The sequence below is a fragment of the Lipophrys pholis genome, assembly GCF_963383615.2.
Source record: "Lipophrys pholis genome assembly, chromosome: 7".
Classification (NCBI taxonomy): domain Eukaryota; kingdom Metazoa; phylum Chordata; class Actinopteri; order Blenniiformes; family Blenniidae; genus Lipophrys; species Lipophrys pholis.
In genome coordinates this window covers 14,513,158-14,538,974 of record NC_137638.1, presented here as the reverse complement: position 1 = coordinate 14,538,974, position 25,817 = coordinate 14,513,158, and the positions used below count along the sequence as shown (strand labels likewise).

At 40.4% G+C, this 25,817-nt stretch overlaps 1 protein-coding gene across 3 annotated transcripts in view; it reads right to left on the bottom strand.

Annotated features, from left to right (window-relative positions):
- Positions 1-25,817, bottom strand: part of pde4d (phosphodiesterase 4D, cAMP-specific) — a 188,103-nt gene that overhangs the window by 34,538 nt on the left and 127,748 nt on the right. Inside the window, exon 1 of one of the 3 annotated variants that reach the window (XM_080467074.1) lies at positions 305-1,020. The exons of the other annotated variants lie outside the window; for them this stretch is intronic. Coding sequence (XP_080323200.1) covers positions 305-369 — 65 coding nt within the window. The 5' untranslated portion in view covers positions 370-1,020. Of the gene's footprint in view, positions 1-304; positions 1,021-25,817 lie in introns of those variants that run through there. 3 annotated transcript variants of the gene reach the window in all.

Below are 25,817 nucleotides of genomic sequence, written 5' to 3'. Positions count from 1 at the left end.
GTTTTCATTAGAGAAAAAAAGTAATGACACACGCACACACACGCACACACACACACACACACACACACACACACACACACACACACACACACACACACACACACACACACACACACACACACACACACACACACACACACACACACACACACACACACACACACACACACACACACACACACACACGTGCAACTAAACAGCAGTAAAGAAAACAAACAAGCGAACAAAGAACAAAAGAGCCACACACAAAAACAGGATTAACATTGAAATGCTGCCAGCAGAACAAAGCTTCCTGTTTATTTACCATATTCCCTCCGTGTTCTTCAATGAGCTGGTAGAGCGTGAACGTGGCTTAAGAATGATGCTCATGGTCTGGATTGTCCTTCCACATCCACACACTCGGTGTATGTGCTGTCCACATATATGAAGACACACGTGCTTCCACTTCTGGAGCACCTACAGCCACCTCGCCTCCACTGACATCCGAGTATAGTCCTCTCTGGTCTCAAGTGAACCAGTGGGAGTCCCTTCACTCAAGATTGTTGGAGTGGTCACTCCAGCCACGCTGTTTGAGATCCAAAGGGAGTCCAGTCAGATCCCACCTTCTTCTTTCCAAAAGTATTCCACTCAGCTGTTCCTCTCTGAGCGCCGATCCTCTGACAGCAGGTAGTTTGTTGCCCTGCTCTCTCTCTCGCTCTCTCTCTCTCTCTCTTACACTTATCTTTCTTGCCAGATCAGCGTGTGATCTTCCTCTTCGCTAATCCAGCCATGCCCCAACTCTTATTCTTTCTCACTCTGCCTGTCTCTCTTCGTCAAGTGCTGGTGTTTTTCTATTTTTTTTCCCCAGGCTGGCAGAAACAAGATATCCTCTCTCTCTCTCTCTCTCTCTCTCTCGGACGGCAACGCTGTCCCTCAACCTCCTTTATATCTGTCTCTTTCCTTCTGTCTTCTTATGACTGTTGCTGTCTGTGAGTTACACGAGTCTCTGCCTGCCTCCGCCTCTGTGTTTGCCCGAGCTGCAGCCTGGGTACGTTTGGAGTGGGAGGGGTTGCTTAGGTAGTGGTAATTCCTTGAAGGGCGGGACTTGTGTCTCCCAGCAATCCTAACAATCGGCTCAAGTGTCAATCACTCAGCCACCACAGAAACCCAAAACCAACAGCTAAGCATGCCAATGATGTGGAGAGGTGATGGTGTAGGCTGAGCTTTGTGGTGTGAATCCAAAATAAGAAACAATACATAAACACAAATAAGATATACAGCTTCCAGTTACAAAGCCATGGAAGAACTATTACAACCATATTGTGCAGAAGCTCTTCTTAAATTAGGAATAACAATTGTGGATGACAACAGGAACGCTACACATTAAAACTGATGTGGACCCACTATCAGTGTATATTTTCTGCTAAATTCAAATTACATTCATCTTGAAAGACTCAGCTGGCTGTACATGTTGTAAAATACAACCATCAGCACGTCAATGATTATGAAATACTTTTTTCATGCAAAGCTCAGATGATGACATCCGGTGTAAACTCAACCAAGCCAACAGGTGCCGGAGCTGTCCGACACGTCACCAGTCATGTTTCTAAGCTGCATAGTTGAAGGATCACAGAAAAAACACAACACCAGTCAATCAAAGGGAAAAAAATAAGACACATCGGCAACCATTTTAATCTGATTATTAGAAATAAATAACCTCATACAGTTGAATGAAAATCTTAATTCCACAGCTTTATAAAAAACTGCCTTTAAAAACTCATCTTGTGTGTCTATTAGTTTTAGTATTCTGTTGATGTTGGCTGATGTGAAGTGAAACCCCGTGATCAGGGTCATAATTATTAAAAAACGTCTAATCATGATCACAAACGACACCCCCTACCACGATGAAGCCAGGTGCATCCACATACGCGCAGCGCAGCCTTTTAATCATAAAAATATTTCCATGTCATCAACAATGCAATTGGTTGCGATCGGCGACATCAATAGAGTGACATCATTCTGAGGACGTTTTGCCGGCTTTTGTTCATGAGAGTTACGGAAGAGGAAAGAGAGGGGAAAAAAAAAAAAGAAGAGGAAATGCATACGAGGATGTGCTTTTATGTCGGAGAAAAAAAGGAGGCAGACCAGAGGAAAGGGCAAGACGGATGTCATATGCTAATAGCCTGTATACGCACATGTAGATGAGCTGGCATGGGTAAATGTATCCTGACGCACATGTTCACCAATGAAGCCTCAGCGATGTAACATTGTTTAGTATAAGGTAATTACAAATTATTCCTGGTAAAATTTCATAAAATCAAAAAAGAAAATTACGCTGAATGACTCTTTAAAATCTCCAATTTCTCAATGAAGAGGATCTGAGGCTATACAGTAACTGCTTTTAAGGCACTTGCATCTAGAAACTAGAAAATTGGCAACCAAAGGTTTGTTAATAATAATAATAATAATAATAATAATTATTATAATTATAATTTTTATTTATAGGCCACTTTCAGAGCACTCAAGTTCACCTCACAAAAGCTAAGGTAATTTTAGGTAATAATGTTTTTTCTTTTAAAATGTTTCCACCTTTTTTTTTTTTTATTATTTTTGTCAAATTCTACACATGACTGAATGCGCCTGTCCTACAGTGGTTTGTGGGACCAGTTCTATTAAAAGTATCTTAAAAATTATATCATCACGATGAAGGTTTAATATTGTTCCAGCAATGAAGTTTGACACATGTCCATGTTTAATGTGTTCAAAGTGACTCACAGTAACTTCATTAGGCATGACTTATGCAGTGAGCGTAGCATGGCAGGATGATGTAGTTCATAGCTTGATCAAAATGGTGAAACTAATCCTATTACCATAGTCTGCACATTCCACGTGGTCAAGGGAAGAACAACAAAAGAGAGCAGTTTCCTTTAGAAAAGTGGAAAAACCACACGTCTCTCGTCCACGGGGAAACCCAAAGTACCACAAATAAAAAAAAAAGAGATGACACGGTAATGAGATTAAACAAAGCTTGTCCAAACCCAAATCACCTGACCACATTCCCCATTTAGTAATCGTGTTAAGATCACTTCATTTTCAGTGAAAGGAAGAATTTGGGGGGGGGGGGGGGGGGTTATTACTATTATTGTTCCTGTCTTGTGAATAAAGAACACAGCTTATATAAAAGTATATATACAGTATACACCGCCAGCCAAAAGTTTGAATACACCTTCTCATTCCATGTTTTTTCCTCTTTATGTTCTTGACTATTTACTTTAGATTCTCAACAAAGCAAAGAGTGACTATTTTGAGGAATCGCAAATATAAAACATGTGTTTGAGTTATTTCCCACTTTTTTGTCAGCTACATAATTCCAGATGTGTTCATTCATAGTTTTGATGCCGTCAGGGAGAATCTACAATGTAAAAAAAACACTGAATGAGAAGGTGTGTCAAAATGTTTGACTATTTGGTGTATATCATGTGCTGCACGACTGTGTCATAAAACAACCTGCAACGCTGATAATAATTGAGGGAGGCTTATATTTGCCACAAGCAAGTGTGTGTGTGTGCGTGTGCGTGTGCGTGTGCGTGTGCGTGCGTGTGCATGTGTGTGTGTGTGTGTTGCCCAAATTTAGAGAGCATTTCTACATACAATTAAATGAAATACACAAAATAGTCAAGGCTTTGACAAGAAGTTTTTGTCACACCAGTTTTGGTTTTCTGTGTATGGGATTCAACTGCTCGGAAAACTCTTGTTAATGAATGGTACACCTTGATGAAGAATGAACAAAAAATAGTTCCAATAACATTGATAGCATTTTCATTTACGTCACTCTGTAGTGATTTATACAACTCAGGGTCTGTGGGCGTGGGAATATAATAGTGTTGTGGCAGGAAGACAGGCGATGATGTGTGTTATCAGTCTACTTTGACAGAAGAATCTGGTCTGTTTTGTGAGTTTGGTTGTCAGCCAGGGAGAACATCATCTGAATGGCAGCCGAACTTGTAAATCCACAAAACTTCACTCTGTGGTTAAAAAGACTGCAGCAGCATTAATTCCATTATGTCAATATATCAAGTCACATAAAGCCCTATCCAATAAACACCTCTTAATGAGATTGTAAAACAATTTAATCCGTGCAGTCGCGTGCAACTGAGGTACACCACTGCCACCTAGTGTCAGAACATGAATATGATTCTTGTCATAAATCCACGGACATGGATTGGGTGGCCTCACTAATTGACAAAATTATTGATTTCCCTTTTTTTTTCTTTTTTTTAAATAAAAGAACCACGCAGCACATTCAGTCCACGGTGCAGACAAACATACCCAGTAAATGCTGATATAAATAGCACTTAACTAACAAGCAGGCAGTGAAGCACAGATGGCTGGTCCACAGTATCGACAGGGCCCCTCATCCATATCTATATGTCTACAAACGCCCGCAGCCATTACTCTTGCTTTGTACTTAAATACTACAGAGGCACACACATCCACGGCGGAAATTCAGTCCGTGCACACAATAAGAGAAAGAGAGAAAATGGATGTACACGAGATGATAGCACACTTAGTTTTGACAGGGGTCGCGCTATACATGTTAGTCAGACAAATGCGGCGGGAAAATGGGCCTAACAAGGCCTGGAAATTTCTGCGTGAGCTCTAATGGACAGAGAGTAGTCTGATGATTAGCTCACACTTTGCTCCAGTTCGCCAACGGACCCATCCACCATGCTTCAGATGATGACTTGATGGAACCTGCTTATTTATGATTTACCCTGCACTTAACTATGTTTTGTAAAAGAAAAATAGCAACCCCCCCAACACCAACACCCCACCACCCTCACGACCACCCCAATTCCGGAACAGAAGGAGACACAAACATACATCCAGATACACGCATATACACACAGTTACACAAACTCCAGGCCACCGTAGGTTTCCAGCGTAGCGGACGGCAAAGCTGCAGCTTTTACAGAGCTCTGACAATACGACCAGCCACCAAGCAACAAGCGTTTACACAACACTCTGCTGCTCAAGTTCCAGGTTTGTGCTACATGGAGGGTGGGGGTCATCCGCTAATGTTCTGATAAGACAGAACACACACTTTGTGTACACTAATACAAACACATATGGTCAAGCACATTCACATTACTATTAGCACACACAAACACAAAGCAAAAGCCTTACTGCCATTCATTCGTCACACAGCCTATGATCTTGTCACACACAGGCAAAAATCCGACATCAACTGTAGAGAAAAAAAACAACTAAAAAGTAGAAGCTGATGAATGCAAATGACATAAAATAGTGTTTTACATGAAAACTATCATCACCGCAGACAAAAAAAAGAAAAAGCAAAAATGGAGGTCCAGTCCCTGCACCAGCAAACCATTACACAGACTGTTTCAGTTTCGGAGTTGAGCCATACCCTCTTCTGCCACGAGGTTTGATGTCGATGGGCTTGTTGGTGGCGTAGGGCGAGCCATTGGAGCAGGCATGTCGGTATCGTGCTATCTTCTCCAGAGAAAGATAATCTGAGTTCACGGGCAAACTCATTCTGACGAATGTTGTCAACCACTGATGAACATGCACTTGTGCCAGACAGACGTGGAGGGAGCGAAAGGGAGATAAGACCGACGGACAAGCTTGGTGACGCTCTCTCGGTAGGAGGGGATGCAAGGAAAGGTGTGCAGGAGAGGAGGGGGCTCACTGTGGGCGTGATAGAAAAATATGGAGAATTACTGTGGTGAAGAGAGGGTTAGAAGGGTGGAGCAAAGTGCAGAGAGAGCGAGAGAGAGCGAGAGAGAGTGAGAGAAAGCAAACTAATTTAGCTTTTCCCTCAGATAACCACCAAGAAGGACTATAGACGGCAAAAGCTGTCAGCATGTCAAATAATTGTGATTAGCCATTTACAACGTAATGTTATTTTTATCACTCTGATAGTATCGCACGAGGTTGGGCAACTAATTTTCCCAAAGGACCACATGACAAATGTGCCCTACTATTGGGGGCTGTGACATGAGTTGACATGACTTTTGCTTGACAAGAACCATCTCTTGATAAAAAGGCAATTTTTGTTTGCAGTTTTTATGAGCCACTGTTGCACTGCATCAGATTTTCTCAGTCTTTCTCAGTAAATAAGTAAATACTATATCTTTTTAACCAATCATCTTTTATATCCACTGTGAAAGACTAATTCTGTGAGATAACAATTGCTGGGTCTGTTAGCCAAGCTGCCAGACTAAACTAATATTGCAAGTGGTCCAAGAGGTAAAGGGTCACATTTGGCCCCCGGGCTACACGATGCCAAGGTCTGGTTTATATCTTGTAAATCCAAAAACATTACTTTAAACAATTTGGTTTTTCTTTTATCGTTTGGTATATCAATAAAATATTTCCACGGCAGTGTCCTGCATTTTTTTGGCCTGTTAATTCAAGTACAACATTTGCACAACAGAATGTAATCAATTGAACATTAACAGTATAAACAGTGGGCCATACTCTCGACTCACACGCTATCTCACTGAAAAAGAAATAGAGCCTAATGAGATGGTGTTGCTAGAGGAGCTAAGATAATTACAATCAGGTAATTCTGTCATAAATGTGGCATATCAAATAGACACAATTAAATTGGCTGCTTCCTTCTGGGGTTGCCACAGCAGATTGTGACGGGCATGTTTGCTTGGTCCACGTGTCCTGAAGCGGCCCTCAGCGGGATTCATTTGCTGCCCCAAACACGAAGCCAGGGGTTCTCAAAACTCTATACCTAATTTCTCACAGACCCATACTTTATGATTGTCAAAAGGTCAGTGGTCCGGAACATGATAAGATACTCGAAAATTATCTGAAGAAAATGCAAGTGAAACTGTCTAAACTGTAATGCTGAAGAGGTTAATGAAGAAGCTGAAGCAAAACTAGAGCTGGGCGATATATTAATACTTACAACATATTGAATTGAATTAGTTTTTTAGCGTATTCTTTGGTATATTCTATTTCTTACATAAACAGTGAGTAGAAAAATATGCTTAATAAAACAAAAAACAATGTTCACAAAGGAGCAGGAAGAAGTAAATACTTATACGTTCATACTCCCTTCTCATAATACACATATTCATTGAGAAAACTACATTACCCTCTCACCTTGTCCTTATCTCTCGTAGTGCTTATAAAAAAATTATCATAATTAATAGTTAACCAAAATAAATATGCCACCGCTAAACTTAACCCCCCCATCTACATACCCTCTTAAAATGATCCTCCTATACTTCTTTCCAAAGTGCTCTATAGCAGTACTTCCCTTTCTGTTCCACAATTCTACCCCACAAACTGAAACAAATTGCACAGCTTACAGAAATAGAGAAAGTGAAAAAGTGCAGAAATGCTTGGAATGCTTCGCAGCGATTTGGACGTCCCTCTGATTACAGCAGGGGACTTAGAGACGATCATCTTCGATCACATAAGATTGATTACAGCTGATGAGTTGGAGGCCTCAGCAGATGGACACATAGCCGGGCAGATGAGCTCAGTGATGATCTTCTGGATGAAAAATCACTGGGAAAGTGTTGGAGGTTGTTGTTTCCTCAGGTCAAGGCCAACGTTGCCTCACCGAAGGGGCGGAACCCTCACCGTGGGACACCAGAAAATATTCTGGCCAACCTGTATCACTGCTTTGTTGCAGCGTTGGGTGTTGCCCAGGAGAAATACTCTGAGCTCCTAATGAGATCGGCAGCTCCAGAGCTGGCCCAAAAACGTGAACGTGGCTGAAGACACTTGGGCCTAAATACTGTAATTTTAAAAGTTCAACTACTTTCAACAAGGACTCGATATATCTTGTAGCCAGAATAATTCTAGGCTGCATGACCACTCCTCAGCCATGCAGGAAGGTTGAGACCGTAGGTCTTGAACAAGAATTTACAACATTGAGACAGAGGCGCTCTGCCAGGCCAAGTTTTAGGGCGAGGTTGAAGTAGTTGTTCCAGAGGAGGACTTATAAAGTATCTCCACACAGTTCCACCACCACCACAGTCAACAGCCAGGAGAGGAAGGACAACACCTCATTTTTCAGGAGGATGCAGTCTTCATTTCACAATTTTGGGGACCTATTTGGTTCTGTGAATGATCATCACCTGAGACGTCTACGAAACAAAAGATAACAATAGAGATCGTGAGCACTTGGCTGGCTGGGTGGTCCAGTTCTCCCACAATGAAAACAAATAAATTCTCTCTGTACAAATTAAACACATTGGCTTTGTGCTGCGTTTTGGGTAAAATAGAGGTGCAGTTTTCTGTCCATTCTTTGAATTCTTGGTTTTCCTGGTCAACTTTTCTTTGAGCAATAGTGGTTGCATTAAATGAATTAAATGAATAATTCCACTCCTCTGTAATTTTTAAATTTTACAATCATCTCAGTTGGCTTGATTTAATAAAAAAATGATAGAAGTAAAACATTACAACTGCTATGAATACTTTATAACATTTTGCTGAGCGTTTATTTGTCTTCTGGATGCTCACTTCTGGGGGTCACCACGGAGGGCTCGACACTGACAAGCCATTGGACCGGGAGGGTGATTATCAGCATAATTGTTCTGGTTTGACACCGGATGGCCTTTATGGAGCAACCCTCAGCAATTAGATGGTTTATAACTGGCACCAACAGTACACAGAAAGTTCCACTGTAATGTGTATTTACTTACCAGTGGGTGCCTGGGGAGCAGTTGGAAATCACCTACAGTAGTGAACCATCAACAGAGGGATTCTAACCAGCGCCCTCATTAACTCACATTTGTAATCTCTCACCCGGTCAGAAATAAGCAAAAAAAACCAAAAGAAATCAGACCATTAAATTTGATTCGTTTTATCAAAGACATACTGAACTTTTTTTATGGCAATAAAAGTTTATACCATCCAGTGTAACTAAAATACTTCACAACATTTTCTAGGGTTAAAGTGAAGACACCCCTACCGACTCCAATCATGGAACTGGAAATGTTTTGTCACTAGGGGGCAGCACACCCCCACAAGCCAAAACTACTTTCACTGCAAAGTCCTTGTGACGCTAGAGAATGTGACGCTAGTGTTCACACACACACACACACACACACACACACACACACACACACACACACACACACACACACACACACACACACACACACACACACACACACACACACACACACACACACACACAGTCTCTGTGGAATTGCAGCTTCTGTTCGGCTCTGACAGAAGCAGCCAGCATGTGACAACAGCTCCTGGGTGGACAGGGCGCCTGTCAAAGTCGCAGATGCAATGACAGACACAACAGGCTTCTGTGTTCACACTGAACAGCTCACCAGTGCCACACAGAAGTGCTGTAATAGTGCAGGCAACTGTTGAAACACATACACACCAGATTCAACATGCATTGATTATCACCACCCACGCCACACACACCTTCACTTCATTCACATAACACACAACCTGTAACAGAAGCAGAAGTGCGCCGAACCGAGTCGGCCACACACTGCCAGCTGCAGCGGCGTGCTGTTACAGAGCTCCAGGAGACGGCATGGCTGTCGTCACTCATTGTCCCAGAGGCTACCAATCAGAAAACCAGAATCTCTATATCTGAACACTGAGACATGCACATACAAGCCGCATCGCCCATTAAAGTAACTGATGAGTATTAGACGGGCTAAAGTACGTCACTGTTTTAAAAAAAAAAAAAAAGAAAGAAATGCTGCTAATCATATTTTTGAATTGACTTGTCAATATGACTAAAAGACAGCCTGATGAGAAATATATCTCCTGAAAACACCGAGAAAACCTGAAAAGAAGCTGAATGTGGTATCTGTGATTAAAATGTGCAGGTCAGAGGGACTGCAGGCTTTACAGTACAAACGTGTATATAACACTATAACATTGAACTAACTAACTGGCTTTGAGCCAGAAAGACAAGGCGGGCTTTAAAGAGTTTGTGACGGACGGGGTCACTGACCTCATTTGGGGCTTACCGACAACATATCCAGACAAAGTGGAAGTGAGACAGAGACAGAGGGATCAAGAGCTTTAAGTGCAGTAAAATGTGATATGAAGTGAATAAAGTGGAAGAGAAATCTATCTATCTATTTCCACATGGCATGATAAATAAATGTATTCACTTCATTTTGTTTACTTTAAGCAATGGAAGTCAGAAGATATTGTTGACAGGTGATGTGAACAAATAGTGAGGCTTTTCTTTTTCAGCTTGTCCCTAAAGGTAGATTTTGCTTCTTTTGGATGACACCACGTCATGCAATACATACTGTAAAGCTGCTTTCTCGTTTCGCTGCAGCGTATCGTGAACTCAAAAATGGAAAGAAGATTTCAAAGTGGCGTGGGTCATAAACCGTTGCAAACATAGCATTTTAATTTTAAAAATGTTTAAAAATTCTGATGTGTTATGCAAAATAGTCTAGTAATTGTCATTTTGAATCCCTCTCAAACCTTTGCCAAGGTCTGGTTTCTTATCCAGCTTCTGCACTTCTCTTGTAAAGAGAATTTTGAGAACATCTGATGACAAAATGATTGCCGGACTGGGGAAAGAACAAGTATTTATTTGGTTAAGAATTTAAAAAGCCAGTTATTTTGCAATTGTTGCATGACATCTGTGAGTTGTTGTCCCTTGTGACTAATCTTCTTTGTCAGGTATACAAACATTTTTATTAAAACGAAGTAAGTATTCTAAAAAACAAAACAACAACAACAACAAAAAAAAAGAAACCTTAGACTAAAGCCAAAATGTACACAATGACTTTGTAGATAAATGCAGCTCTAAATTATAAACATTATCAATACCATAGCAGCCCCATGGAGGACTGATATACTGGTAAAAGCTAAAACGTTTTTCAAAATTACATTTCAAAAGAAATACTTCAATTATATAACTTTAAACGGGCCAGACAATCTTTTTTCTCTGAGATCATTACTAAACACAATAATAATGTACTTTGTTTAGTGTTGTGGACAGACCAATTCCTCAGCATCAGTCCCTCCACAACTGTCGTCTGATGCAGCTTGTGGGTCAGTGAGTCCACCTCAGGCATAATGACTGTAACACCTGCGCCTCCACACGCAAATATTCTGTCTATTCTTACACCTTTTCACCGTGTAGACTGTGCAGCTCAAACTGACATTGTATAGCACCTCAGCCTTAACACTCTGCCCACAAAGTTTTTTCAAAGATGTTTTAACTATTTAGCTCCAGATGTACTACAGATAGTCGACGGCTCCCTTCTGACAGGCATTTTTTTCAAAAGCTCTAAAGACAGCAGTTATCAACCCTCTTTTAAAAAAACTGAGTACTCTAGATGCATCAGTAATCAATAATTGCAGGTTCGTATAAAAGATGCCTTGAATATTTTTCACTCTGGCTAAACTACAGCACTGAAACATCCCTTATGTGTGAAGTGACAATTACGTGAGGAGTGACACATCTAAAGTTTCACTTTCAGTGTTACAGGATCCGACACATTTGAAACCAACATATGCGTACAAGTTGGTTTCAGTCTTGTTGGCAAAATTCTATTCTGTGGAAATCGGTAATTATGAATCTGAACGTATGAAAATCACTTGTGGGTTTCCTCAAGGTTATATCCTTGGGCCTCTTTCATTAAACATCTACATGCTTCCTCTGGCTCCGATCATGGAACATTACAACATCTCCTATCACAATTATGCCGATGACACCCAGCTCTATATATCAGAGTTAGTGAATGACCAGAGCCCCTTATACCCGCTGAGTAAGTGCAGGTAAATTCATGAGAATTCTCAGAACTCCTTTACAAGTTAAACTACAAGAAAGCGAGGTAATTGATTTTTGCCCCAAAGAGGAAAGGTTTAAGGTCAGCGCTCATCTTGACTCCATGTTAAGCAAGACAACAAACAAAGCCAGAAATCTGGGGGGTAATTATAGACGCAGACCTGAAATTAAACAAACACAACAAGACAAAAACAAAATCAGCTTACAACCACGTGGAAAATAGTGTAAGAATTAAATGATTTCTGACTGAACAAGATTCATAGCAATTTATTCATTCAATTACTGTCAGTCAGCTGGATTATTTCAACAGTGTGCGTACATGCCTCAGTAAAAAAACTATTCCGAGCCCAGGGTCAGAGTCCTCGAACATTACACCTGTGTGTAAATCTCTGCATTGACTGTTTCTTACTTCGTGTCTATAAAGCTTTGACTGGTCTGTCTCTCTGTTTCAACCAGCTGATGATACTCTGTGACACTCTAAGCTCCGTGGCCACTTCCGTCCGATAACATCCTGTTCAAAGCCTCACTATGGCGAGGTACTGTTAATCAATTGTTAGGTGTCATCTTGGTCTCATGATGTTGAAAAGTAAACGGGAGGAGGGCTGTAAAAAATTCCAATTGTAATTGAACCAGGAAATGTATTAAGTTGATTAATGAATCCACACCTGTTATGAATGTCCCTTGTTCGAAAACAGACATTTGTGCAAAAAGTAATGAAACATTGAACAGTGGGACATGTGCATTCAAACATTTAGAGACGTTTCACTTGCTAAAGGCAATAGAGTATTTTAAGTCCATCCTGAAATTTCATTCGAGGAATAAACATCCATAACTTGTAGGAGTAGTATTTAGTGTTTACAGGATATGAGACACAGCACTGGTCCCTCTAGTAGTATACACTGTACATGTACAGATATATCTATAGACATTTTTTTTTTTTTTTTTTAATATATTATTTTATTTTGTTGTTAATTCACTATCCCGTAAATAATGGATCTGTGACACAAATTCCTCTGCTGTTGGATCAATTAAGTTTATCTTACTTAATCTTATAATTCGGGTCAGCGCAACAGTGCTGTTCTCCCTGGATCCTGATACATCAGCTTTCTTTACTGGTGTGATAATACAGAGACAAGCAGATGAGTGAAATAATCTTATTGAGGCAGATGAAAGCAGTTACAGTCGTCTCAGGATGACGCTCAAGTTGAACTGCTGGGTATTAGGAGACACAGGAAGGGCATGGGGCTTATGCAGGTGACCCCCTGCTGCAAAGCTGTGTGAGGAGATGAAAACCGAGAGTGACAGCAGAAGAGGGGCTTTGCTCTGCATCCATCTGTCGGGTTTAGCTGCTTTGTCAATCAAGAAAGCACCTCCACGAGAGCTGACCGAGTGCTGTCAGAAAGCAAAATACAACCCTGTGAATAATAAACCACAACTGTGTCTTGAAGCCACCTGAGGCGGCTCAAAGCCATCGCAACCGCAGCGCCGCTGAAAACCCGGTGCTGTTGCAATGATTGGACATTAGTTTCCGAGTATGTAAATCAGCACAGGTAATGTGATTAAAAGAGAATAATGTGACGGCAATTCAGATTCACAAGGCTCTGCATTAGCATAAAAAAACAACAACCAAAAAACAAACAGCTCTCAAGGTAGTCGTGCTGCTTCGGAAAAAGGAAAAAAAAAGCAGCTGTTATGTGTCTCAAGGAGCAATTCCTTCACCTCAGCTCGACTCGCTCGTCCTGCCTGCCTTCACAGTCCCCTGCTGGATTCATGTTTATCATGTGGTTGCCATGGCGAGCAGGACAGGTAGGCCCTCGCAGCCAATCAGACGGCAGTTGCTAAGGGCACTGCAGCAGATTGTGTAATGAGAAAATTAAAATGGCAAATAAAATGTTAATACACCCCCCATCAGATGGTCGCGTCAAACACGCAAGTGCAGCATTTGACAGTGGATTAAACAAGGAAGTAGGTATTAACTCCACTAAGGCAGTGCTTTATAACTGGATTATCAAAACAGCAATTGGTCAACTACAGCCTGTCAAGAGCATCAGCAAGTATGCAAAAGAGAGAGCATATAAAACCTGCTTCAACCACCTCACATGTGCTGAATGTTTTATTCAGAATTGATTCAACTGTGTATAAACCTGCAAGGATTAGCAGTGTCACACATTTCTGACTGAATATATTCCAAATCGAACAATTGCTCCTATAATATAAGGTGTAGTATTTTAGGTTGTTTTGTTAGTTTTATTGATTCATTTTTCAATACACACCATGCGATTCTGTATTTCTTCATTTTATCAGTTGTATTTATCCAGTTTCAGTGCTAAATGTCTCTTATATGCCTTTTTACATTATTGATTTGTAGGGACTGCTTTCTTAACCACCTTTGTTTTATATTTGTAAATTTTTTTGAAGTGCTTTGAATTGTACCAATCTGCATTAAATATGTCAAGATCGATCGATTGAGTATTGAATGTTTCTGCCAGGCTCCGTCTGTTGGTCGATATTAATCAGTAGAAAACCTTATGATCAATAGTAGCATTCAATCAGGAGTCAACAATTCTGCTTTTACAATTTTAATATGGTCTATTGTAGATTTCAGTTATATTATTATCATCATTATGACCAACAGCAGACACTTGATACTTCACAGCAGCCATGCATGATTTACCTGAGCTCTATTTATACGACTGCCTGACTCACAGGCTGCAGAGAGGATTTAAAGTGGCCCAGCCATTGTTTGTCTCGTAAACTGACCAGGGCACGAAGGAGAAAAGGAAGCGACCCCCACCACAAAACAAAACAATCTGGAGAAACGTGATCACTGAGGATAAGACCAAAAGACCCAGACATGGTGTGTACTGCAAGTGTGCGTATGCATTTTGCTGCATACTCTGCCAGAGTGTGTGTATGAGAGAGAGAGAGAGAGAGAGAGAGAGAGAGAGAGGGGGGGGGGGGGGGGGAGGGAGAGGGAGAGGGAGAGGGAGGGAGGGAGGGATAGGCTGTGTCGTGATGTGCTCAGGCTGAGGTGATACTTGGACCGTATGAATGCAAGAGCCATGTACAAGGAGCAGCATGAAGAAATCTTTCTCAGAGGCAGAGAAACATTTGTGCCAGCAGAGTTCTCCGAGTCACATCCACATCGGAAATGTGCAGAAAACATTAATGTAGCAATGTAGATGCGTCGGCCTGAAAACAGTACATACATAATTCACCTTAGAGGTGCTGAATGCGATGTTGTTGCAATGTATTTTTATGGTGCAATTCGGATTTTAAAGGAACCACGGACAAGAAAAAAATGCTGTGATCTTCAGAAAGAAAGTAATATAATGCTGCATTCAGCTCTGAAAGGATAAGGACGCACGCGTCACAGGCCATCATAAAAGGACAGACACAATGGAAAAAAGCCCTATTAACAGTAGACTGAGAAAAAAAAAATCATTGTTTTGGTCACTTTTACTTGTAACAGATCAAGAAATCTTCCACTGGAACAAATGAGAATTGTCTTTTTGAGTCTTCTTTTTTTCAATAAAGTGTTTTGACTTGAAACCAATTAAACATAGTTGGAAAGATTTTACTTTTTGCCATGTAAATACTGTCTCAGCTCAATGGCAGAAACTCTTTATGACTTATGAATTTCTCCATTGAGCTTTCTTTTAACAATTTAGCCAAAACAAATTCCAGGATGTACATTTTAACAATTGCATATAATATCTCGAAATTTTTTTATTTACTGACGATATCAATCACCAACAAAGCCTGCAGTGATGTAGTGTCATGATGCAATGATGATGTTGAAGACAACATTAACAATATGTCTCTTAGGGTCCAAAATATGACTGACACGTTTGAACATAAACCAATAAAGTCAATCATTTTGTTTTGGATCAGCTGTGGTGTGCATACAAAGTCACTGGACTAGTGGCTCAAACACCAATAAAAGCTCCTGTTTACCAAACAGCATCAGCCTGGATTTCAGTTTTATAATCACCACAAACAAAAGAAAGAAACCCAGACTAAGTGGGCTGTGCTTGTATAAGCCGAACGTGATCACAGTGTTACAATTAATCTGAAAAGTAGTTTTGTCTATAAAGTTTGCCAACCCATGTTATGCTTGCGACAGCTGAATGAAATGCATTCCTGAATTTTGTTTTGAGGTGGCTCTTCGATGCTCACATTAATGGCAAAATGGATGGATGGATGGACGGTTGCTGGACGCATGCACTCATGGTCTGTACAGCTGTGCTCAGCAGGATCTTGGATGTCACATACTTGGGCACATAGAGCTCCAGTGCACTTCAAGCACATGGTGCAGCTAATAGGTTTAGCTTGGCAGAGGTCCTCGTGATGTCAGAGTAATCCCTCATTAAAACCCTGATGACATCACCACGCCGTTTGAGAGTGTAAGAGAGCTGAGGCCACATGTTTATGTGTAGGGGATGCCCTGTCAGTGTGCGCCAAAGGATTCCTTTCGTGGGACTCCAGGTAATCCAGGTTAAGCTGTTCCTCAAAACACACAGAATAAACACTGGCGTCACAGTGGCCATCTTAATTATACATGCGGCTTGATAAGTACACCTCCCCTTTCATGAAAAGAACTTCAACTTCAAAGAAATGAACGGCCGGATCAGACTTATGTTGAAAAGCTGCTTTGTGCTCAGTAAAATGCGTGAAAATGAAGCATGCCTAAAATGTTTTCCTACTGTGTGATGTGGTTATCTAACCGCAGTCCTGTCACTCAAAGCTGTTGTTTTCAAGGTCCAATCCAGAGGAAAAGACCATCAAAAACTGCAGCTCTCAGAACAAATTCTAAATCTACAAACTCTACAGATTTTTGATAATTTTCGTCATTGCATTTTCATTATTACACATGCACAACACTAGTGGCTTGTCACTGCATCACTTTGTTTGGATATTGCTGGTATGTGAGCCTAAATATGCCCAAAAATATTGTAACTCATTTTAAATCTAACTCAAAAGTATTTAGCTTTACATCCTGAAAGCGTTAACATTTTTTGTACGTGATACAGAATTTAAACAACTGTTTCTTTAGAAATGAAAATTTAATCAGAAATGTTTCTCTTCAGAGAGGAAAATTCAATTTGCTTCTTTAAAGAAAAGATTTCTCCAACTTTCAGGCTGTATGATTTCATAAACTCACCCTCACTGTATGGCTTTATTGCCAACACAATGATAGGAACTGTAAATCAGTCATGAACAAAACAATAAGCCGTCCGTTGCTCAACAGTCAAATATAGACGGAGCACCTGATGGCGTTGGCGCAGCTGACCATTCAACTAATCTTACTCATTGTTCTGAAACAAACTACACACATATGTCTCATTCAACTAATCGTGATCGGCTGGAAACATGATACATAGGATCAGATGCCTTCAGGGTTTAAAAAAATATATAAATAAAAAAACTGTCAGAGTACACGCTCACAAAATAGTAAAATTATAATGCATTCACCCTATTTTAGGATTATTTAACACACATTGCACAGAGGGCCACCTCATTGAAAAAATGAGATAATTATTGCACATCTGGCATCGCAGCTTTTCGTAGTGTGTTTTGTCTTCCTCTCTTACTGAAGCTGTGCAGCTGCCAATGGAAAGAAATTAACAACTGCTGTCAAATTTATTAATAAATGTGTTTGCTATTCTTACACTTTGCAAAGTCAACTCCTGATCATGGCCAGCCGTTTTCATATTTGACACCCTGATCTACAAAGAAAATACTAACTGGAGCTCACTTTTGGTAAACCAATATGCTGTTTAATAAGTTGATCAGAAATCAGTTGTAGCTTTTTGAAAAATATACACTGCAGTGCACCGTAGTCTCGCATTAGGGCTGGTAGTAACGCTGTACATACCTGGGGGATTGGGCATCATTAATCTGGGTAACACAGACTGAGAAGTGGTAAACAGGCAAGTGTTGAGGAGTGCAGACAAACTACAGCTGGTCATTAATGAAGGGTATGTCGTCAGCAGAGTAAATTAAAGAATATATAATTGTTTCCACTTGGTATACTTTGTGTTGAAGATGTGATCAAAACATGTTTCAAATTCACAGAAGCAGCCAGAAAAAATACACTTAATACTTGTTCAATGGGAGTCCTTTTTTCTGCTTTTGAAACAAACAAACAAACAAAAAAAAAACTCTGCTAATGTAATTAATTATTGAAGATAGTTTTCATGGAGGCAGATGACACCAACATTTGCTTCAGCGCAGAGCAACTCAGTTCCTCTGACCACAACATAATCAAAGCACATTTGTTAGGACCTGGAACAGGATCTGCAAGCTGGTGGAAGAGAGAGACAAAAAACACTCATGGCCCAGTAAACAAAAGGGGGTCTGTCCTGGCTCTGTGTACCAAATTAAATGGATAATAAGAACAGGTATTCAGCGTTGTCACAAATTGTGCTGTCATTGTTCCTGCTCATTCCTATCTTGCGGAGAGTGTGTTATTCTACACGGTGCTATATGAGAGTCTGTTTAACCGGATGGATGAGAAGTTGAGCTTGTGCAAGTGGGAGTTTCCTCTGAGGAAGCACTAAAAAACATTTGTAATCTTGCAAGATATCAGCGGATGGTAAAAAGCGTGGACTAAACTAAAAAAATGCACAAGTCTGTTATATTTACGTTTCAAAAATCCAGTGTGTGTGTGTGTGTGTGTGTGTGTGTGTGTGTGTGTGTGTGTGTGTGTGTGTGCGTGTGCGTGTGCGTGTGTGTGTGTGTGGGGACTCCCTCTCCAAATCTGAGCCCTCCTAATCCGTCTCTATGCCTCCTCATAAATGCTGTCGTCACTGTGGAAATCCTAATCGCCACTGTCGTCACAAGCAATTCCCTCCTGAGACGCACGTCGTCACAAGCACGTTTTTCTACTCATAAGAAGTAATTCCCAGAACATCTGTGATGATCCACGTCATACGTCTGTAATGCCGACCACAAGGGAAGTGGCTGAACTAAAAACAGCTGACCGAGTATGCAAGAGTGTGCGAAAACCTGCAAAGAATGAGTGTCATTTACTTGGACGAGTCATCACAGGATTGAAATCGGAACCTAAAGAAGGGGGTTTACTGGCTATGTTGCAGGCAAGAAATTAAAGCCAGCTGAAACCCCCCATAAGTCTCCAACCTCCAGAAAGTGAGTCGTGTCACAAAAACCTGCATTGCCCCAGTATTTCCAGCAATGTTTTGCTTGCAACCTTATTCCCCACATCTTTTTGTTAGAGTACAACGGGAGTCATTTCTTTTCGCTGTGGTCTGAGTATACGACAAAATGCTATAAGAAAGCGTCTTTTGTTCATTCAGGAAAGGGCCGGGGTGCGATACAATCTGTTGGCAAAAGAACAGGTTTTGTTTGGGTCACAGTGTGACGTTAACAGCTGGGCTGTAATGATATTTCCTAATGTCTTCGTATTTTAACGTCAGTACTGATACCTGGATTCAAGTTCACACGGTGGTCAGTAAGGCTGCAACCAAATAGCTAATAACATTAATGGAAAGCAACGTGATGATGGGGAGAGGGAGAAAAGCTCGAAAAATTTAATAAAACCTTGTTATCGTACTGACCAGATAAGAGATTGGTGAGTAAACAAGATGTCATGTCTTCTAATACCATTAAAAAGAGTCATATATTCTGCCCGTCTGGAAAAAAAACGTCTCAAAGTGAAGTCTTTCAACGCAGTGAAGTCATGTGCAAATGAAAAAACAATCAAAGACAGAAGGTGCAATATTTTATACAGCACTTTGACTATTTTATTGCACGGTGCTCTTGTTATACTTTTTTCTTTCATTTTAATATTTATTAAATGTACATAAATGTATCAATGTCTGGGACACCTTGTGTGAATCTATGTAGAGCGTTGTAGAATGCTGCAGAGTGAATGTATTACTCTATATTCTAACTTTCATCCTTCAACCAAGTCAGGGTTGTGATGCTCCGGAGAGGATTCAGTACATAGGCCAGACAGAACATGCAAATTATACAAAGAACAGCCCAACTGACATTACATCTGAGGATTTTCTCATTGAGAGGTGACTCTCAGGGCCATGTGGCAAACTGTCTCAAAAAGCGACGGTTTAAAGTGAAAGTCATGAATTGTTAGCTCAAGCAAATACTACTTAAAAATACAATTAAATACGAAGTATGAGGAAATGAAAAATGACATGTCATAGCTATTAAGAACTTTCTAGGTCAGGAAGCTGGGCAGCTGAATACACAATCAAATCTAAAATACATAACATTAATTTCCTTCTTTAAATTTCATTTAACTTGCACAAACAACTATTAAAAAATCTGCCATTGCTCAGGCGGTCCAGACTCCCTTATCCACAGCTAAAGCTTGTAACATTTCTATTTTTGATTTATGAGGAGCTCACAAAAAAGCACCTGCAGCTATCCCCTGCCTCTAATATGTCTGGCTGCCGTGCTCCATTCTTATTGATCTGTCCATCTTCTTGCTTCTGTTGCGGAGATGAACACAAGATTGAATACCCCGTACAGCAGCTGCTGCGTGGACATCAGTGACAGACAGCAAAGGCTGAAATGAAGAACACTGAAATGGATATTTAAAATGGATATGATGTAAAACTGCCGCAAGGTCTTTGTGCGGAACTGAGGGCCTTGTTTTCATTCCATATGTAATTGATGAAAAAGATATGCAAGAATGCTGTGAAATCTGCTGTGCTTGTAGCCAGTGGTGCTGTATGAAGCCCATTTGGTGTCTATGTCATTCGCCTTCGTGTAAAAACAACTAAGATCACGATCATAGGAAAAACAAACATGCGTCACATTGTGAGCAACATACAGAAAAGACCAGGGCATTAAAAGCAGCATGAGATATCGCTCATCACTCGATGAGTACAACTACAAATCTGACATGTTGCAACTATTCAATTACTTGTAAAAGTTCAAAGCAGTTCGTCGTTGACTCACTCAGATGAAAAGACAAATATGCAAAATAGTTGATTCACTTATTTGTCGGGGCAAATAAAAAATTGTTAGCTGTTAAATTATTCTAACACAGTTGAAATGTATTGGCTTGATCGTCGTGGTTTTTGGCTGCGAGATGCAGCGATGAGTTTTGACAGGCCTGACGCTGCACTGCATCTCAAGTGGTGTGTTTCATGTAACACATGAAGTGTTCCTGCATAACACATAGGAGGAAGCAAGAAAGGGGAAAGGGGGATCAAGTGTAAGTAAGTGCCAACACAAGAGGAATCCGAGAGCAGCAATGTGTGAAAGATAAATTGCACGACGAAGCAAGTGGAAGAAGACCAACCTGAGGACTGCCAGTACTGACTGAGTCATTGTGCGTGCTCTGCCAAACACACTAACAGCAAGATGTCCCTGGGAGGAAAAAGGTGTAAAATAATCAACTGATCATTTAGCAAGTCAAAAGATGGGCTAAATGACTTTCTTTCAAGAGGGAGAGGAGGTGAAACAGTGGAGTATTTGTCACAGAGTGCCACCCCGGGTACAGATTAAACTGAGATCCTCAGACATATCGGTACGAACATGTCGGCCATGCTTCGTGGAACTCCAAACTCAATTTAACACTGCACTGACTCATGGAAAAGCTGAGACACAAAGGCATCTAGTTAATTCCTAAAACCACACATACAATGCAGGCCTGACTTTCACAGGAACTGAAACTGAAGTAATCCCTGTTTGGGTGGGGTCCATGTCACATCATTTATGCTCTGTTGAAAATAGGACTCATTAGGTAGTCATTGGCATTATTATTGTTGTTTAGTTATTTTTTATTATTATTAGTAGTAGTAGTAGTTAAAATAGTTCAAAATGTCTGTGTCTATTAATATTTAGTAGCTGTGTAGCATTCATTCAACCAAACATAATTACAATACCCAATTTTTGGGGCAAGGTTTATGAATCAAATCTTGTTACCTCAATCTCATTGCTCATTTCAGTTTCTATGTTTTCATGCAGACCTATGCGTTAAAAAAATAAAAGTGGGATATAACATGTGTAATCTACAAAAACACCAAGCAATGATCTCATGGAAATGATGTTCTGTCCAGGGTGTACTCTGGATTCAACTTTATTTATATAGCACCAAATACAACACAGTCATTTTTAGGAGCTAAATGGGGGATATGTTATTCAATTAATTTTCAGCCTTTAAACTATTATTATTGAAAGTGGTTGTATGTAATATTACTCTGGCTTGGATCCGTTTATATATAACAATATAATATTGGACTAAAATATGTAAACAAAACACATGTCAGACAGCTGATGAGCTAAATAGTCAACAATGCAACGCTCATAAATATAGTGCAAACTGCACAACGCACATCGCCTCTGAAGTCCATCAAGTCCTGTGTTTCACAATTCATTCAGACTTTCAGCTCATAGCATGAGTTTCAAAGCGTACCAGGAACTACTTTTCAAATGTACACGGTCCACTTGTTAGCAGCATTCACACTTCCTCATACGGACCGCACTGATGCAACAAATATGTTTCTGTTTTGAATGAATCAAAAGTGTGAGAAGATCTATAAATTCAAAGATTCTAGATTAAAAACTGCAAAACGGAATTCCTGTTAAAATGTAGTTATTCATAGTAAGACAAAGAAGACACATTTTTGTCCACAATCTTAAAACACTGTGCTAAAATATCTCAATATACAATACAGACTTAAAACTAAACTCTTATTAACCGTTTAGGTAGTTTCCACACGTTTTATCCTTCAAGAATTTCATGAGCAACATAAGTTGAGAAAGAAGAATCATTTAATTCGCTCTCGAAACAGGTTTCTGTGAGAGAATGTGGAGGAAAAAAAAAAAAACAAAGTGTGAAGGAGTGTTAGACTGTGTGGCCTCTTCAGGGGGAGTGACTGGGGAGACCCCTTAATAAGGCAGAGTACATCAGCATCACCCCGCACAGCAGGTTGGCAAAGATTAATGCTGCAGCTCAGCAGTGGCTCTGAATGTAACACACACACACACACACACACACACACACACACACACACACACACACACACACACACACACACACACACACACACACACACACACACACACACACACACACACACACAGGTTTCTCTGGGACCCCAGTGACTGATGACTTTGCCTCCTCAGAACTGACAGCAGGTCTCTGTCGTCTCCAAAAAGCCCAATCCTGATTTCTCTGCCACAATCCCAACAAAGCAACTTGAAATGATGGAAGGCAATCTAAAGTTTGACTGCGACAGACCCGGCAGAAGTAGAATCGATGACAACAGGAAGAGGGAGGAATCCTCAAAAAAGGATAACACCTTGTGCTTTGTTATCTTACTGACACAAATAACCCTGGAGAAGCCATTCGTGGAATCCAATGAAACAAAGAAGACGTGTATAGAGACATCTTCTGACTAAAGAAGACGTATCATAAAAGAGAAGACTCGATATAATTTTTATGTTGTCGTACTGAAAGTCTGCCTGTTCTCCCTGTTAGTGTGTGGGTTTTCTCCAGTTTACTCCCACAGTTCAAGATTGTGTGTTTAAGGTTAATTAGTGACTCTAGAATGGCCTGAATGTGTAAATTAAAGTGTGTGAGTGGTTGTTTGTCTCTCTGTGTTGGCCTCGTGATGAACCATTAACCTTTCAAAAGGTGCACCCTGCCGTTACCCATCATCGGCTGGAGTCTGCTCCAGCAACCAGAAGTTTGATAGACCTTTATAGAAGATGTCTGAATGGATTGGCCCTGATCATCTATTTACACTCTGCAAAATTTAGTGACGAGAGGGAGAGAAAAGCCACCAAGCAACACATATCCAATTTTTCTTCTAAATATAGTCTCGTCTGCTCTCTCTCCAACTGCTCTCCGAGGCACTGAATTTACCTAATTGGATTACTACACATACTTTTAATTTCCTTCCTGGTTAGTGTTTAATGAAGTTTAGACAATCACACATCTCAAGTTTATTCATTATGGGGCTGAAGGCAACACCCTACACATACAGACCCGCAGGACAAAAAAAAAAATGCACTCCACAGCTCCCCAGAGTGTCTGCATTCATAATATATAAGCAGAGAGGCAGCAATGTCATCAATACAGATTAAAGATAAACAATACAATCATGTGGAACAGAAGTGTACACCACCGGGTTCCATGGCCTCCAAAATGGCATGAATGTGAACTGAGAAATCCCTGGACGTGGGAGAAAGAGACAGCCAATCCTGCCCCAGGTTTAAATGCAATCCGACAGGCTCGTCTCCCATTAAATGCTCGACTCTGACATTCCAGAATGGTTGTCCCAACTCTCTTCACATTTGCTGCAGTCATCCAATCTGGCAACATATTAAGTTCCAACAGGCGGCAAATGACATCTGAGTTATTGAAGGAATTACAGTAATACATAAAGACCTCATAAATGGCTGCACATGCTAACGGCAAAAAAATGGCTCCTTACAATTCTTCTGATGGTTTTAATTGATTTTTCGGGGATTCTAAATTTCAATTTGACAGCATCAACACAGTGATTTAGGCGAGTGTGAGTCATGCATAAGTGTTGCATTGCAAAAACCAAAGCTGCTTGAATGTATTTCTTGAGACGTACTGATAAAACGAGTGACCATCATGCCAAAAGACCCACTCATCTTTGCAGCTCACTCCGACGTGAGTGAAGCCGATGCCGAGCTTACACACTCCAACAGTGTATGCATGGCAATACCGTAAGTGTGTATGAAGAGGAAAAAAATGCTTTGCTCTCTGTTGATAGAATCCTCCGGATTACTGAAATATGTTTATTTTGTAATCTGTTCCCTGATCAAAAGGCCAGCCCACGTTCCTGTGTGCATGTGTGTCTGCACATGAATAAGTCTGGCATCTGTTTCAACATATTTAATGATATATGAAGCATTTCTTTGACATTTCTTTCTCAGAAACTGCGATTACTGTGTTGCATGTCATAAGTATCTTACTGATCTGATTAATACAGCATCATGTAAACACTTTTTATTGGATTAGCACTAGCCAAATGATATCACATTAGGACTGGAGGAGGTAATGTAACCCTGTTTACAGTCTATTAACAGTCCATGTAACCACGTTTCCCTCTGTCAGAGCTTCGTTTGCACGTCTGTTGCCCAACGTTATCGTGTGACACTTCATGTTCATATTCTGATGGAAATTGTGGTAAAACAGAAATGGCCAGTTCGGGAGGAAAGAGTGCTTTAAAAACATATTTGAAGATTTTTACATGGATGAAAGGCCTACTGATGTGAATGGCTCCGTGCTTGTCTCTGCATGATCGTCTTCTAAACAGAGAAGCTGTTGCAGTTTCCAAAGAAATATAACAAGTTTGATTATTCTAGCTGAAAGGACTGGAGGGTTCCAGAGAAAAGTTAAATGTGGGATCATGTGTGCATGTCATGAACACTGAATATCATTATGGGACTGATCCGCCGAGACACTGATTTGTTCTACGTTAATGTAAACAAGACTATCGGATCTCTTAATCAAATTTTCAGTCAAAATTACGAAATAGTAGCTATAGAAATGTGACTAATGTCTACGCCATAAGTTCAAAGTATAAAATGTGTTTGCAATTCTCAAAAACTAAATAAATGACGTGCACACTATCTTCTCCAACATGAGTAACTATATCGACTGATGGACAGATGATTGAAAACAGAATGCATTGACGGCAGACATGTGGACCATCTATGCACATCCTGCAGCCTTTGCATGAGAGAAGCAGGAAGATGTGATCAAATCTTGCACATGGCTGCACTCAACTTTCCACAGAATTACAGTTCAGAGAAAGCAGAGAGGGCAAAATGTGGTTATGACTGAAAAAACAACAACATGAGAGACTTTTTGTAAAGTGACGCATGTGTTTTGTGCACACGAAGTGTCACACCACTTAGAAAAGGAAATGCTAAAGAAAAGTGTCTTATAAACAGCTGTAATACTCCAAACAAGACATTTGACTGAACTCTCTTAAGCGTTATTAGCAATAAAAGCTAAAACCACTGGAAAAGCATGGTTGGAAATATAAACATTGTTCAAGCCCACTCTGACGACATCACA